Source organism: Arabidopsis lyrata (assembly GCF_000004255.2).
Source record: "Arabidopsis lyrata subsp. lyrata unplaced genomic scaffold ARALYscaffold_7, whole genome shotgun sequence".
Taxonomy (NCBI): Eukaryota; Viridiplantae; Streptophyta; class Magnoliopsida; order Brassicales; family Brassicaceae; genus Arabidopsis; species Arabidopsis lyrata.
Genome location: NW_003302549.1, coordinates 2278 through 18572, shown reverse-complemented (window position 1 = coordinate 18572; position 16295 = coordinate 2278). Strand labels below are relative to the sequence as shown.

General features: G+C 40.7%; 5 protein-coding genes across 16 annotated transcripts; 4 read left to right on the top strand and 1 right to left on the bottom strand.

Annotated features, from left to right (window-relative positions):
• Positions 1-9: 9 nt before the first annotated feature.
• LOC9304908 (transcription termination factor MTERF6, chloroplastic/mitochondrial) lies at positions 10-2062 on the bottom strand. Of its 2 annotated transcripts, XM_021017180.1 has the most exons (4): positions 1973-2062; positions 917-1904; positions 625-653; positions 10-548 (listed from the first exon to the last, which is right to left on the bottom strand). In XM_021017180.1, the coding sequence occupies exons 2-4, from the start codon at positions 1898-1900 to the stop codon at positions 461-463; spliced, it is 1101 nt and encodes a 366-aa protein (XP_020872839.1). In that variant the 5' UTR covers positions 1901-1904; positions 1973-2062; the 3' UTR covers positions 10-460. The 2 variants fall into 2 exon arrangements, with proteins under 2 accessions (XP_020872839.1, XP_020872838.1); XM_021017179.1 differs by lacking the exons at positions 10-548; positions 625-653 and having other exon boundaries at positions 759-1904.
• On the top strand, positions 2050-3188 carry LOC9302858 (pentatricopeptide repeat-containing protein At4g38150). The gene has a single exon (XM_021017177.1). It carries the CDS (start codon positions 2071-2073, stop codon positions 3076-3078), a length of 1008 nt encoding a protein of 335 aa, XP_020872836.1. The 5' UTR covers positions 2050-2070; the 3' UTR covers positions 3079-3188.
• A 101-nt stretch (positions 3189-3289) lies between these two features.
• On the top strand, positions 3290-5032 carry LOC9304906 (RING-H2 finger protein ATL18). Its single transcript, XM_021017181.1, has one exon. The coding sequence runs from the start codon at positions 4125-4127 to the stop codon at positions 4557-4559; it is 435 nt and encodes a 144-aa protein (XP_020872840.1). The 5' UTR covers positions 3290-4124; the 3' UTR covers positions 4560-5032.
• On the top strand, positions 4907-8108 carry LOC9304905 (histone deacetylase 19). 4 transcript variants are annotated; one of them, XM_002868787.2, is made up of 8 exons: positions 4907-5104; positions 5333-5865; positions 5949-6389; positions 6544-6774; positions 7033-7103; positions 7191-7248; positions 7681-7752; positions 7826-8108. In XM_002868787.2, the coding sequence occupies exons 2-8, from the start codon at positions 5338-5340 to the stop codon at positions 7925-7927; spliced, it is 1503 nt and encodes a 500-aa protein (XP_002868833.1). In that variant the 5' UTR covers positions 4907-5104; positions 5333-5337; the 3' UTR covers positions 7928-8108. The 4 variants fall into 4 exon arrangements, with proteins under 4 accessions (XP_002868833.1, XP_020872835.1, XP_020872833.1 ...); XM_021017176.1 differs by having other exon boundaries at positions 4931-5104; positions 7815-8092; XM_021017174.1 differs by having other exon boundaries at positions 4931-5104; positions 7672-7752; positions 7826-8092.
• Positions 8109-8150: 42 nt separating this feature from the next.
• LOC9304904 (HEAT repeat-containing protein 6) lies at positions 8151-15910 on the top strand. 8 transcript variants are annotated; one of them, XM_021017162.1, is made up of 26 exons: positions 8200-8820; positions 8916-9174; positions 9253-9320; positions 9447-9516; positions 9635-10000; positions 10094-10173; positions 10255-10306; positions 10485-10638; positions 10727-10814; positions 11091-11193; positions 11876-11966; positions 12059-12156; positions 12457-12639; positions 12860-13096; positions 13186-13281; positions 13371-13465; positions 13560-13623; positions 13720-13798; positions 13868-13944; positions 14234-14446; positions 14694-14767; positions 14846-14952; positions 15096-15214; positions 15285-15362; positions 15468-15738; positions 15777-15910. In XM_021017162.1, the coding sequence occupies exons 1-25, from the start codon at positions 8378-8380 to the stop codon at positions 15723-15725; spliced, it is 3552 nt and encodes a 1183-aa protein (XP_020872821.1). In that variant the 5' UTR covers positions 8200-8377; the 3' UTR covers positions 15726-15738; positions 15777-15910. The 8 variants fall into 8 exon arrangements, 7 of the variants coding, with proteins under 7 accessions (XP_020872822.1, XP_020872821.1, XP_020872820.1 ...); XM_021017163.1 differs by having other exon boundaries at positions 8151-8820; positions 13871-13944; positions 15468-15901; XM_021017161.1 differs by having other exon boundaries at positions 15468-15901.
• Positions 15911-16295: the final 385 nt, after the last annotated feature.

The following is a 16295-nucleotide window of genomic DNA, read 5'->3' as shown; positions in this document are numbered from 1 at the left end:
CCAAGGAGAGAAAGAATAGAATAGTTACAAACGTGAATAACAAAGGGACTCTACTTGAAAGAGCATTTGAAGCAAACAAAATTTCAAGTTTGGCCGGTTTAAAATACGGTTGATCTCATCTACGTGTCAGAATTCTCATTACATCAAAGAGAGCAGAGGGGGTTTCATTTTTATATGACAGGTACATACTACTTAGAGGCAGAGAACGATCAACCATCTCTTGTCATCAAATGTGACTTTTTGACATATTTGTGGAATGAATGAGCCCACAAATTCACATGTTACTCCTCTGTAATGTGAAAATTAAGAACAGTTGTCGGCTACAAGTCACAGGTATAAGTGCTAGCCTCAAGTGTGAAAGCAATTATGACGATTTAGTGGTAATTCTCCATGCTTTTTACCCTCCCATACTTAACAAGCTGCTAGACTGCATTGCTGCATATTCTGTTCTGCAGTAAGGCTAGGCAGAATCTTCTGTTGCTTGTCGGTTGCTGCAATAATCACAAGCCAAGAATGACAATGACTTATCCAACAACATACACATCCCACTTTAATCCTCGCTAGACCAATCATCTTATTTGCACACTACACACTTTCCCGCTTAAGGAAGAAGATGAAAATCACGGAGTCCTGTTTTGTTTGCAGTTGAATACCTGAAAACACTATATGGATATGCACTTGATCGGGCCATGGTGGTGGTTCAATCATAATTAGGTAATTTTCAAAAGAATCGATGATAAACGAATGCATAGTGAGCATGGAATCATCTGGAAAACACTCTATTGATATCACAATCAGTGAAGGAAAAGCTCGTGCCAGAAATTGGTGCACAAGCTGAAAATAGCTTACAGAGAGAGAGAGAGAGCCTGATGAAGGAAAACTAGAGAGATATAAAAAGCTAGAAGCTTGCAGTTACATCTGGAAAGCCAAACTTCTCATGGAATTTCTTTGTGTTACAGTCCAGCATTTCTCTAAGGCTGCAGACAATGTTGTTCTTTTTAACAAGTTTAAACCTTGATTCTACCTTCTTCTTCAATCCATGGTGAAAGAATTCAGGATAAGAAGCCACTTCATCCATGCCTCTTCCCATCACCTGGACTAGGAATCTGATCCTAGGTTGTAGTGAATTCTTAATACTCTTAATCAAAATTGGGGGATAACCAGTCACCATGGTTGCTATCTGGGAATCTCCAAAGCCACACTCCCTCAAATAATCATAATTTGGTTTCAGAATCTTGTTAACGTCTCTGCACAAAAGTTGTGGGAAATTCATGACCACCGACTGAATGCCATCCTCACTCAGACCAACGGATGATTTCAAGAATTCAGTGGTAGGCCGTAACCGTTTATCAACACTATACCCCATAAGAAATGGGTTCTTGACCAGAACTTTGCCGATCATCCCATCTTGGTCAAGGCCAAGACTAGCAAGAAAGCTGACGATCACTGTCAGCTTGGTGTCGATGCTGTAGCTGATAAGCCTTGGGTTAAAAAGTATCATTTTGCCAAGTTGAGTCTCAGGCACACCCAACGCTTGAAAGAAAGCAAGAAGGGGGCAGAGTTTCTCCTCCACGCTATGAGAGAGAATTGGAGGAAACTTGGTAATGGCGGAAGACACTTCCCGAGGATTCCTTCCTAGACTGGAGAGGCACTCGACCATGGGGATGAGTCTCTCATCGAGGCGTAAAGTCAGGATTTTGGGGCATCGAGAGACGATGTAAGGGAGTTTTCTCTCTTGGATACCGACAATGTTCCTCAGGTAGTCCCAGTTTTCAGATGCCACATCGCTTTGGGCCTTGTCCAACTGCTTGCATTTTCTCAACATCTTGTCGATACTCGGATCATCGAAACCTTTGTCCCTGAAGAACCACATGATGCTGCTGGTATTTGTGACCTCCATACCACTGCAAGACAATTTTGCTTTACTTAAAAGATGATTCGAGCTTGAGCAAGGAAGTAGAGAGGAATTTACCTTTCCGGCTATCCAATTGAACTGAAAGTGAGAAGCTTATCCACAGACACAGAGGAGGAAGGAGGACTTTCTTTCTTTCTTATACCCTTATAGAGTAAATGACTTTTATATCCCTCAATCCTTGTCGCGTGACTAAACCCTTCCCTTCTTCTCTTCTCTTTGAAAGAACCCTAACTTTTTCGAATCAGCGGCAGATAACGATGGTGCCCTCCTCGAAAGCCGTCGTTTTTGCAAGGCAGATGGCGAAGCAGATTCGTGTTACGACGCCGTCGATTTCCGCTACACGCTTTCTCTCGACGGGCGACAAAGGTCAAGAAAAGCAGCAGAACCCTCCAGAGCCCTTACCCAACAGACCCTTGCGAGGTGAGAGATCTTCCAACTCTCACAGAGAACCACCCGCTAGACAAGCCCACGACCTTGGAAAGATTGATAATACTCTGTCTGACGATGGCTTCCTCGAGCAGTTCAAGCTTGGAGTCAATCAGGATTCACAGGAAACCCCCAAACCGGAACAATACCCACAGGACCCCTTACTGCCGCCTGAAGATTCCGATGAAATCTTCAAGAAAATGAAGGAAGGAGGTCTCATCCCTAACGCGGTCGCCATGCTTGACGGCCTCTGCAAAGATGGGCTTGTACAGGAGGCCATGAAGCTTTTCGGATTGATGCGTGACAAGGGTACAATCCCTGAGGTCGTTATCTACACTGCTGTCGTTGAGGGCTTTTGCAAGGCTCATAAAATTGAAGACGCTAAGAGGATTTTCAGGAAAATGCAGACCAATGGCATTACTCCAAATGCCTTCAGCTATGGTGTGTTGGTTCAGGGATTGTATAATTGCAACATGCTTGACGATGCTGTTACTTTCTGTTGTGAGATGCTCGAGTCTGGTCACTCTCCCAACATCCCCACTTTCGTTGGATTGGTTGATGCCTTGTGCAGAGAAAAGGGCGTTGAACAAGCCCAGTCCGCTATTGATGGCTTAAACCAAAAAGGATTTGCTCTTAATGTTAAGGCTGTCAAGGAGTTCATGGATAAAAGGGCTCCATTTCCGTCTTTGGCTTGGGAAGCCATTTTCAAGAAGAAACCAACCGACAAACCCTTGTGATTTTCCTATTTACTTACGCACTGCTGTTAAGTATGCCGTCTCAGTAAGATGTTTTCTTGACTTGTAATAACAACCTTGAAAGTGAAAATCAATCTGCGTCTTTCTTCTTTGTGAGTTTTCCCTTTTGCTTGGAGTCTGGTATCAAGTTTTTCTTTTGTCCTCTAAAATGTGTAGTTGTAGATGTAATTCATAATTGAGCCCACAGAGAGTCCCAATTCATTCCAAGGGGCATTACCTGTTTTCATGCATTCTAATATTGATTGCAAGTTCAATGAATGGATGCTAGACTGATAAGAGTGGTAGATCTAACATTGTGTTGGCGGCATAGGGGTGTCAAAAGGAAATTATGCTTGAAGCTTATCAGTGATTACCAATGATGTATGTGACTGTTGCAAATTTGGCCGAGTTCATGAACAATAGTATCATTGGTTACATACATCAGGCATAAAACTACATCATTCTCCAAAGGCACTGCTGATCTGAGTGTTCTGGAGAAGCTGGCGCTATATTGAATACATATTTGGAGATCTTTACTTGATTTGGTCGGCTGTATTATATTCGTGAACTCAAAGTCAAGGCCTGTTTTAGTGGAAGAATGACTCCTTGCTTTTAATATATAAATAATACACTGGATATGCAATGCATGCCCTTGAGTCTTGACTATGTTATGTGATGAATCCGAGGTTTAAGGGATCAAGGTGAGTTGGGTGGGGGGGTTATTTCAATGCCATCTTTTGCTTGTTTCGGCGTCATGTGATTCTTGTATTGTTTACTATTATAATATGCAAGTATCAGGTAATGCTTAAGATGGAAGCATGTGCATCTCGTATGTTGACCATAACCTCTCCAAGAGTTTTCTTGGAGTTGGGAGAATCGCTGACTTGATTAAAGAAAAACAACAAAAGAATATAATAAGAGATGGGAGGTGGGGTCGGCGCCGTCCCTACACTCTGCCGAATTCTAGGTTCGATGATCATTTCGGAGATGATATTAGTCTATAAAAGAGAGGGAAGGAATGAGGTAAAGAAGCAGAAAGCTGGAGAAAGATGATTTCAATGTTGTTTCCGCGGTCGCCTTTGTGCACAGCAGCCATAGTATTCTACACATGTGTGTGCATTCCCTTAGGGAGGTTGAAGAAGAATGGTGGAGATGCAGAAGCGCATGATGATGACGGTTACCATCTAGTGGGAGTGATGTTTGGGGACAAGGAAAAGGAGGAGGAAATTTGCTGCCCCATATGCCTGGCGGAGTTTGAGGCTGAGGATGCGGTGACCCGTCTTCCCAGATGCGCTCATCTCTTCCACATCAATTGCATAGAACCTTGGCTTCTCCGTGGCCATCTCACGTGCCCTCTCTGCAGATCATTTGTATTGGCTCCAACTCCTTATACGCGCAATGTCAATAATGTCCACTCCTCTTCCACCTTGTATCTCCCTATCTTCTTTTTTTTCTGCCTCTTTCTCCATCTTCTTGTAGCCTAGCTTCCTTGTTAATTTTACACCCATTCTTTATTTATATAATACATATTGTCTTAGTTTCCAAGCACATAATGTCTCCATCTCCTTTTCATTCAAGAGTTTGTGGATTACTTAGTTTTGTGAAATACTGTACTAAACAGAGACAAAAGCAGCACGAGTTAGCCTTGTGTGCTGCTGCTCTTTGCTCTGTTTCCCAAATGATTTGTTGTTGTTACTCTGCCATTAAAAAGTTAATGGTACACAATGCGAAACTGTCTCGTCTCCCTAATGAGCCAACTTAATGGGCCTTATTTTAAACCATAACAGATTAAAAGTGGGCCTTTCCTTTAATAAAAAAAAAGTTAAAAAGGTTGGAAGAGAAGAGAGAGTAGTAGGCTACAGTTTCAGTCAGAGGTGAAAATCTGAAAGCAAAGCAGAGAGCTCCCTTCTCCTCGGCGAGGAGGAAGGAAGAAGAAAGCCAGAGAGAGAGAGAGAGAGAGAGTCGCAGCTTCCCCTCCGACCATTTGACTGCGACTGTGACTACAACACACCGTTGATCCTACAAAAAGGTCAGACTCTCTTCCTTGTCTGCGTGATTCCATTTTCCGTCGTCTCTCTTGCCTCGCCGTCTTTTGATATCTTCACTTGCTTTCCTTTCTCTTCTGCACATTAGATTTGATTATTTCATAACATAAAATGTTGTTGTCATTCGAACGCGGCCATGGCTCCGCTAGTCCGCGGCTAGGGTTTAGTTATCATTTTTTTAAATAATTTAATTTTTATGGATCGGCGTGCAGAGGGAATGGATACTGGCGGCAATTCGCTGGCGTCCGGACCTGATGGTGTGAAGAGGAAAGTTTGTTATTTCTATGACCCTGAGGTCGGCAATTACTACTATGGCCAAGGTCACCCCATGAAGCCCCATCGCATCCGCATGACCCATGCCCTTCTCGCTCACTACGGTCTCCTTCAGCATATGCAGGTTCTCAAGCCCTTCCCTGCCCGCGACCGTGATCTCTGCCGCTTCCACGCCGACGACTACGTCTCCTTTCTCCGCAGCATTACCCCTGAAACCCAGCAAGATCAGATTCGCCAACTCAAGCGCTTCAATGTTGGTGAAGACTGTCCCGTCTTTGACGGCCTTTATTCCTTTTGCCAGACCTATGCTGGGGGCTCTGTTGGTGGCTCTGTCAAGCTAAACCACGGCCTCTGCGATATTGCCATCAACTGGGCTGGTGGTCTCCATCATGCTAAGAAGTGCGAGGCCTCTGGCTTCTGTTACGTCAATGATATCGTCTTAGCTATCCTAGAGCTCCTTAAGCAGCATGAGGTTTGTCTCCTGCACCATTATGATATATTTAAGGGATGTTTATGTGGTTTCTAAATCTCTTCCTCTTCCTCTCTTGTTTGCAGCGTGTTCTTTATGTCGATATTGATATCCACCACGGGGATGGAGTGGAGGAGGCATTTTATGCTACTGACAGGGTTATGACTGTCTCGTTCCATAAATTTGGTGATTACTTTCCCGGTACAGGTCACATACAGGATATAGGTTATGGTAACGGAAAGTACTATTCTCTCAATGTACCACTGGATGATGGAATTGATGATGAGAGCTATCATCTGTTATTCAAGCCCATCATGGGGAAAGTTATGGAAGTTTTCCGACCAGGGGCTGTGGTATTGCAGTGCGGTGCTGATTCATTGTCTGGTGATAGGTTGGGGTGCTTTAATCTTTCGATCAAAGGTCATGCTGAGTGCGTCAAATTTATGAGATCGTTCAATGTTCCCCTACTGCTCTTGGGTGGTGGTGGTTACACCATCCGCAATGTTGCCCGTTGCTGGTGCTACGAGGTACTTTCTTCAGTTCATTATATGCTGCTCTAGCTTTGCATTGAAATTTCCTTGGTCTCTGTACCAAGGTTAGCTCTCTGTGACAAACAGTTACTAGATTTGTCTGGTGCCTCTTTTTCTTTGAATTTATTTCGATAAACTGTTTATATGACAGACTGGAGTTGCACTTGGTGTTGAAGTTGAAGATAAGATGCCGGAGCATGAATATTATGAATATTTTGGTCCAGACTATACACTTCACGTTGCTCCAAGTAACATGGAAAATAAGAATTCTCGTCAGATGCTTGAAGAGATTCGCAATGACCTTCTCCACAATCTCTCTAAGCTTCAGCATGCTCCAAGTGTGCCATTCCAGGAAAGACCACCAGATACAGAGGCTCCCGAGGTATGCCACTTGAGCAAATCATTTGAAGTGTATTGGCTCCTTTATTTCTGTTGCCCATTCTTTCTTGCATTTCCTCATGGATTTTTGGTGAGGTTATTTAAGTGTAACTACATTTAGAATTAGAATTTTCTAATTTAAACAGCTGGGGCTGGTTAATAAGGTTCGTCCAGTTATATTTGTCTACGTATTCCTTGATGGATGACTCTGGTTGTTTACCAATCTTAGTGTTGTAAATTACGCCTTCTATGTAAATTATAGGTTGATGAAGACCAAGAAGATGGAGATAAAAGATGGGATCCGGATTCAGACATGGATGTAGATGATGACCGGTATGAAATATATATGTTTCCTCCCCTTTTTTTTTGGGTTCATGCCAGCGGTGTAATGTTTACTTAATCTGGGATCGCATTGTGCAGTAAACCTATACCAAGCAGAGTAAAAAGAGAAGCTGTTGAACCAGATACAAAGGACAAGGTACTACAGGATTATCTCTTATTTGTTTCGATTGCTCAGACACTTTTTCTGGTACAAACATTTAAAGACATTAGTTCATCTAGGTTTACAGCATTTTCCAGAACTGTACAATGTGCTCTGATAACATTTCTCATCCCGAGACCCAAAACCTAAAGATTCCAGAATGAGGGTAGCGAATCTTTAGCTATGGTTTAATCATTTAGCCTAGGCTAGTTAGTATGCTCCAACGATGGACCTGATTAGATAATGTGACCTTGTAGCCAAGCTGAGCTGAATCATCATCTCAGACTCTCAATTCCTATAGCCGTCTCCTTTTCTTCCTGATCTAGACTCTGATTTCCATTTAGCATATATAGCATGTCAGTTGAGAATGCAATTTGCTTGGAAAGGTGAAGAGATTAATTTATTTATCATGACGTGTAGTTCGTGCAGGATGGACTGAAAGGAGTTATGGAGCGTGGCAAAGGTTGTGAGGTGGGGGTGGATGAGAGTGGAAGCAGTAAGGTAAAATGCAACAATGGACAGGGCTGAAAAGGGCGGGAATGGTGGTTTTCTAAAGTGGATAGTTTGATTGCAGGTTACAGGAGTGAACCCAGTGGGAATGGAGGAAGCAAGTGTGAAAATGGAAGAGGAAGGAACAAACAAGGGTGGGGCGGACCAGGTGTTTCCTAAAATATAAGACTTGGAGCTTCTAATTTCTTGCTACTTTTCCGTCTCTCAAATGTTTTTAGTTAAGTTTCTGGAGTTGTTGTTGTAAGCACTCTTGTGTTTTTGAGGATTGATTGAGCACGGACGATATGTATTTATTCGTTGCATGTCTGAATGATGATATGACAAGACGAGATATGCCTTTTGCTATATATGTATTGATTGGGCCGAAGAGAAGGGAAGACACCCATTGATGTAGCAAAACGCAACAATGAACATCAACTACTGAAGTGCGTGGAGAAGGATGCACAAGTTATTCGTTACGAGTCATGCGACAATTTTAACAATTAAGGGATTTCTAACTCTAAATTAATTAAAATGTAAATCTCTTTAACTCTTTAAGATTAAGCGAAAACTGGAACACCTCTCTCTCTCGTATTTCTCTTTTGTGATTGCTTAGTTTTCCCCCGGAGATTGAAACATGTTCACGGCGGCAGCTTCGTCAAGCGCGGGAAGGTGGCGGACGGCGTTTCTCTATCTGAGGGACGAAATCGCAACGACTCCACCGCCGCCGGTTCCTCTGTTGCTCCAGGATCTACTCTTCTCTCAATCCCATTCCCTTGTCTCTGCCGTCTCTCACCTCCCACCGCACGAGCTCACTTCCGATTGCTTGTTCCTGCTCGATTTGGTTTCCAAAGCTGATGGTCCTGACTGGATCCCTGTCTCTCGTCATACTTGTCAACTGATTCACGATGTTTGTGCTCGTCTACTTTTCCAACTAAATTCTTCGTCATGGCCGTTCCTTCTTCACTCTTTTGCTTCTGTCTTGGAGTTTCTTCTTCGCCAACCCATGCCTTCTTCACCCTATTCCACTGCATATTTCTCCAGAATCGAACCTGTGATCCAATGCTTCGAGACTCTAAGGTTATTATATTATCTTCTCACACTCTCGTTATTACATATATCCAATGCTGACATTGTTTTAACCTTAATTCATAATCTCCTCTTCCTTTTCCCAGACGTTTGGCCGCTATGCACCCGGAGAACATTCATCTTGTCAAGTTTCTTCTGCGCATAATTCCTTTATTACACCAGGATTTAGTTTTATCGTATGGTTTCTCAAATCAAAACCCCCCTCCTACTTTAGATCTGGAAAAGAAACTGCCTCAACAGAATAGCTTATGGGATTTCATGGCTCTTGCCTTTGACATGTTTGGTAGAGCATTCTCTGTATCTGAATCTTTGTTTCCTACTGACGTCTGCCAATGCTCGCTAGAGGTAATTTTCCCCTTCACTGATCGATCCTCTCATTTCTCTAATATGCTTTGTTTCTCAAGTTGGTGCATCCTCATATAGGTTCTAAGGAAAGTAATGGACGTCCTAGCATCTAAGGGCCAGCTTGTCGAAAACCGATTTATGTGGAGGTACGTCTTAAGGGCTTTACAACTATGCCTTTGGTTTTGTGGAGACTACAATTTACTCCTCTTTTTCCTGGTTTATATTAGACTTGTGGCCCCCTTAGGTAATATTCATTTCTTAAATTTCTGCAGATTTTATTCATGCCTTCTAGGCTGTGCGCACGAGGTCCTTACAAATATCAAATGTCCTGTTTCTGATCACGTAAGTGGCTTCTTGATAGCCTTTGCTCCTCCTCTTAGCCTTGGATAAGTGATTTTCTGGTTTAACCTGCATATGCAGACTTTTTTCCATTGTTTAAGCAGAAGTTGTAATGTTGCAGGTCTTAAGTTTCATAGCGGCATTGAGAATGTTTTTCTGTTTTGGACTTACTGGCCCACCTCAGTTATCTCATTCTGATGTTGTTCACAAAGATAAGCATTTGAATGTCAAGCTTTCTACATTGATTTCTGGAGTAAGTAAGAATGCCAAGAATACTCCTTATAGGCCACCCCACTTGCGCAAGAGGGATGATTTGAACACTAAGCAGCCAGTGTATTGTGACTGGCGGCGCCTGTCTGCTCATGACTCTTGTAGTTCTGATGTTATATCATCAGATTCTGATTTTAGTGACAGTGACGGTTCCGTACCGGATTCTTATTTTGCCCAAAGCTCGAAGGTTAGAATAGCTGCAATTGTTTGCATACAGGTGAGTAACATTGTTTTATTGTTAGTTGGTTCTCATCTTCTACTTAGCTTTTCAGTGACAATTACTTATTCATTCTCTTGTTCTCCTGTAAAGGATCTTTGCCAGGCTGATTCAAAGTCATTTACCACTCAGTGGGTGACTCTCTTTCCAACAAGTGATGTACTCAAGCCAAGGTGGAAAATTAACCTACAACATCTTTTGTCACCATATCGTAATATTTTCTTGTCTCCTTAACTTTCCGAGATCATTAACAGGAAGTTTGAAGCTACTCTAATGACCTGCTTGCTTTTTGATCCTCATTTGAAGGTGGTTACTCTTGTCCCTTTTCAAGTCATTGAGGCACATATTTCGATGCCGTTCTCCATTTTTCACATTCCCAATAACTTTTATGGTTAAGCAAATATGTCTACAGATGTTTTTCTGGCTCAACTTCATGACTGCTGAGTCCTGGCAATACTTTTTTTGTTTATTTTGCAATGTCTAGGTAAGGATTGCATCTGCGTCAGCTCTTGCCACCATGATGGATGGGCCTTCACCTATTTTTCTTCAAGTGGCAGAGTACAAGGAATCTACCAAATATGGATCATTTATGCCCCTCTCCAATTCCCTTGGTCTAATATTAATGCAACTCCACACAGGTAATTCAACGACAGTAATTGTCTTAACCTTTTTCTTCTTGTCTGGCTATTAGTTTTTCCTTGTTGACCAAGATTTTTATGCCTGTAGGCATTCTACATTTGATTCACAGTGATAATCATGGTAGATTGTTGATTCAGCTGTTCAAGATCCTCTTGCTTCTGATATCAAGCACACCGTACGTACAGTTCTTCTGTATTTAATTTGTTATAATGATATTCGTTTTATTGTAAAAGTATTGTATCTTTTAAAGGTATTTGATATCCGCTATCATAAAACCTTAATGGCTCTTGATTAAGATTTACCTTTGAGTAAGTAAATTGCGAAAGCTTCATTAATACGTGCGTAGACCCAGCTCCATTTAGCTGATGTTATATTCTTGTTAAAATTTGCAACTACTTTGGGATCTTCTATGAGATTTCATGTGTTCTTTAATGTTTGTTATCATTTTCAGTTACTCGAGAATGCCGGGAGAATTGCTGCCAAAAGTTATAATTTCTCTGCATGCTAGGATTAATGAGGGGTTTCCTTTCAAAAATGATAAAACTGGTCTGCTGGTTAGTGCTTCCTTTTCCTTATGTTGATTTGTCTGTTTGCTGTCTTCATTTATGATGGAGATATGGATTCACATTTCATATCTAGGTTTTCTGTCTTGGACTATCCTAGTTTCCAGTAGCTAAAGTCATAGGATTTAAACTAATTTTAGTCACATATATAAATTTGTCGCCTTAGGGAAGCAATAGGAGGAGAAATATTTTGGGATTTCTCTGGACGGTACAGGCATTGGACAAGGGTCTAGAGTCGTGTTTGGGAGAGTTTTGTCTCTGTTTATGTTTTGCAGTCCTTATCCTGTCTATAAAATATGTTATAGTTCCTTTCTTTTCGCTGAATTCCTAATCCCATCGATCTTAAGTTTTCATTCATGGAGGAAAAGAAGAGGTGTGGTAAGAACCAAGTAATGATCTTTCTTCATTCATCAAACCAAAGAAAGTATTGAGACTCTTTGAATAGAGGATTCTCAGCTCTGGACCCAATACCTAACCCACACCAATACAATTCCCCAATGATTATCATATTTTCTCCACTCTATCTAAGCCTTCCCACATTTGATGGTTGGTTATGCTGAGCTGGGAACTCAGGCTTTTAACTTTCTGAATAAAATATTCTCTGAACTCTAACTTCTTTTAAAAATATTGGTCCTGTGAATGCCATACCTATATCATGATCTGTTTTGTATAGGTTGCTGCAATAGGTTGCCTGACAGCTGCATTTTCCACCTTTCCTCCTCAAATGAAAGTGCATTATATGCTTTTGGATGAGACATCAGCAGGTCGACCTTATCTTGCGCCTGTTCCATGGTGACTACTGTCCTAACCATAATCTCATTATAATATTTGACATTCTTTCTTGAAGTCATTTCAGGATTCGATGGATGTGAATGGAATTCAGGAGTTCTTTCTACTTTATTTCGTTTTGCTGAGCAATTTGCTGACGCATCAACATGCATTGAGGCTCTTCAGGTATTAGGTTGTTCTTATTATAGTTGATTTCCCTTCTAAGGAGTTCTTATAAAAGTAGAAGGATAGACTCAGAATAAATTCAGGTGCATATGGTGCTGTCTGAACTCTTTAAGTACATTAAGAAAACTTTTAACATTTTTTTTTGCTGAGGGAGAAAATTATGTGAGACTAGGTCATGGTTGAGGAATATGCTGACTTTTTGTTTCCCTTTCATGTATCCCTATGTAGAGATTTTGATAATGAGAGCTGCTACATTACCTGTCCTATGTTTTCATCCAAAATTATATGGTTTTCGCGCAGGTCCTCCGAGCTGTGGCTCTCAATTACCCAACCTTAGTGCCAGCATATTGGGAACGGGTCTCTGTCCTCGTGTATAAACTTTTGCAGTCTGCTGTTGTTGAAGATTCTCCAACGACATGGAAGGCTTCAGTTAGAGAGTCTGTTGGATATAATGGGGATAAAGTCCTTACAGCTGCTATTAAGGCAGGATATCAAATAACTTTCTATATATTTAAAATTGAAAACATATTCTAAATTCCCTAACTTCTGTGGAGCAGGGCTATTCATTGCTGATTGGTAGCATGCTCAGATTTAGTTTTGATTTTGTCTGCTCTTGGAAAGAACCTAGCTTGACAGCTGAACCATTTGAGCAATGTCTTTGGGCCATGTTTACAAATAAGAACTTACACAGGATTGTATGTAGGTTTTGGATGGATGCCTTCGCGCAATATCTGGATTTAAGGGAACAGAAGATCTTCAGTACGATAGATTAATGGATACACCATTTACATCTGACTGCATAAGGTCAATAAGAATCTCATCTGCACCATCATATGGATTTGATAATACCCAAGAGCCAATCTTTCAGGCAGGATGTGACCAATGGTCTGAGGCTATTCGTAAACATATAGTTCTGGTGTTACACCATGGTTCTGCAGTGGTGGGTTAAAATCTTGACAAGTTTATGTTTTTGTACAACTAATAGTACAATCATATCTGCGGTCCTGAATTTCTTCCTATGTTTGGAAGGTGAGGAGCACTACAGTTACTTGCTTTGCTGGTATAACATCCTCCATATTTGCCGCTTTCAATAAGCAGGAAAAGGACTTTATTACTTCATCAATTGTAAGTATTGGAGTCTTTTTGGGATTGTTGGTATTACTATCTCGACTTTAGTTTTAGAGTGAGTGCATGATGTCTTTTAGTTTTTGTAGATAACCGCTGCATTGCATGACAAAACACCTTCAGTCCGATCAGCAGCTTGCCGCGCTATTGGTGTAATTTCATGTTTTCCAGAAACTTCTTTAAGGTAACTTAACCCTTTGTCACTGTTTGTTGCTTGTCCTAACTCAACCCTGGCAAGATATCCATGGCCAAGAACTTAAGGAACTTTGTGGATGCAGTGCGGAGATATATGAAAAATTTATCATAGCTGTTGAAGCGAATACCCGCGACTCCTTGACCTCGGTATCGCATTACTGACTTTCATTTATTTGTTCTCATGATCTATGCATTTTATATCTTATTTTTCTACTGCAATGGGCTTTATTTTTGTCAATTCAGGTGCGTATAACAGCATCATGGGCCTTGGCCAATGTATGCGATGCTCTACGATACCGCGTCGATGATAGATCCTTTGAAGGTATTAGTACTGACGTTATGATTAGATCTGATACAACGTTTGGATTTACTTTTCTTTTATCCTCCTAAGTAGGATTAAAGACAACTTCACAAGTTGTGGATGCACTAATAGAATGTGCTTTGCGCCTAACTGAGGATGGGGACAAGGTAATAAAAATCGTTCCCAACATATTTTGATAAATTAGTATCTCTTTTTACTCGGTGATATGCTTCTTAATCCCAAATATTCCTCTGTTAAATTAATTAGTTGTTCTCTCCGTAACTTGTAATCAAAATGTTTTGTTTCTCTGATAGATAAATTGACTGCACTCGTCTGATCCATATGGATGTCGAAACTGGCTAGCAGAACTTTTTTTTATTATGGATCACACAGTAGTTCTTAGTATTGTAGTTATGTGCACATTTGCCATCATCATTTTCGGAATTCTATTGTTAGGTTAAATCCAATGCAGTTCGGGCACTGGGGAGTATTTCAAAATATGTAAACTTGAGATGCATGACAAGTATAAAGTCAGTGGACCAAGATGTATTACCTTTTCCCCATCAACATTCATCAAATTCCCACCATCTATCCTGCGCGGGAGATACAAGGTGGTTGGAGAGAACCGTTCAGGCATTTCTTTCCTGTGTTACTACTGGTAATGTTAAGGTATACCTGATAAGTAGAAGTAAATGAGATGGTTTCGTTTGGATGTGAACATGTGGGTTTCAGTTAGTTTTGGTTCTGAGTCGGCCAAGTTTTGTTTGAGAAAAAGCTTACTAAATTAAAATCTAATCAATTTTCATACAGAAACGTTATTCAGTTTGATCTGGTTTGGTCGAATGTGGTTCGGTTTGTATACTTACGCATCCTTAGCTTTATCTACTACATAGTTTGACTTCAGAAATTTGTGCAGGTTCAATGGAATGTTTGTCATGCGTTGAGCAATTTATTCTCCAATGAGACATTAAAATTGCAAGATATGGATTGGTAAGCATCCTTTAGCTTTCTATTACCCAAGCTGCTTCTCTCGGTGACCTCTAATAACTTTTTCTTTTTCTTTTGCAGGGCTCCAAGTGTTTTTAGTATCTTACTATTGCTGCTTCGTGATGCATCAAACTTTAAGATTAGAATACAAGCTGCTGCCGCTTTAGCTGTCCCAGCAACCCCACTTGGTGACTTTGATTCTCTATCCCTCTCCCTCTCTAAACATGTAGCTATATTAATTTGGAGAATAGAATTTGTTTGTCTCATATTGTATGTGTTTTGGGATTGTACTGTTTGGCTAATTTCTTTCTCGCACATTATGTAATTGCAGCTTATGGGAGATCATTCCCTGATGTTGTCAAAGGTGTAGAGCATACTTTACAAAGTCTGCATTCTGACAGAGAGACGACTCCAACAAATTTTAAATATAAGAGATCGCTTGAGAATCAGGTAATATGATGTTGGCGTAATTTTAGGTTATTGATGAATGATTTATCTAAAGCGCAGTTGCTCGTTTCAGTTAACCTCAACCATGCTGCATCTCCTGAGCCTAGTTTCAAGCTGTCATTTCGAAGCGTTGACTGATTTTCTTATAAGAGTAAAAAACTGGCAGCTATTATTGTTAATACAACTGTTTTCATAGCTTGATTTTAAAGGATTAGTGACTCATTTTGTCTTGTTGGTGTCGCATGAAACCTGACAGAAAGCCGCTTTTCTAGAGGAGTGGTTGAGAGGATTGTGTGTGACATTGAAGGAGGAAGATAATGTGTCTGGATCAAGCGGCACAAGCACTTCGGGTGGGAAGCTGAAGAAAGAGTTGATCTCTAGAGCGATACGGTCGCTTGCCAGAAGCTTGCGGGCTGGACATAGCTCTGAAATGGCTCTAAAGTTGCAGGAGTTAGAGAGCAATGAATTGACTGAGCAAGCAATGCTTCTCGATCTGGTTAACTTGGCTCTGTAATTTCTAACTCAAGTGACTGTAAACAATTCAATACATGTACATTAGCTCCCATGACAAATTTTGCTAAAAGAATCAGAATGAAATTGGCGGATATATTATAGAAAACATATGATTTTTTTGTGTTACATATAATGTTTAGTATAAACGTATGAACCATGAAAATGAGATTTTTGGAGTTGGCTGTCCTCTATTCATTTGGTATGAGGGGCTGCTTTTTAGCATCAACTAGATCATTTAAGTATGAGATTGATTCTTGTGAGAAAGATTAGCTACCTTGTTTGTCTCAGAAAAACAAAAAACACGTATGATGTATGTATGGTAGATAAAAAGGTTTCAAGCCAGAAATTATTTTATTGTGCTTTCTAATTGTAGTCCAACTCCGGCCTCCAATGATGTTCATATGTTCTATTGTTTTAGCATCTTGTGACGCCTTTTGGTTGTTTTGGGGTCTCGTCCACAATGTTTGTATTGAAAATTGAATCATTTTTCGAATTCCCATATCCACAATAAAATTTAAAGTTCAAGGTCGAATGTTCAGTTCAGCAATGTTATATGTCTCAAAGTTCAGAT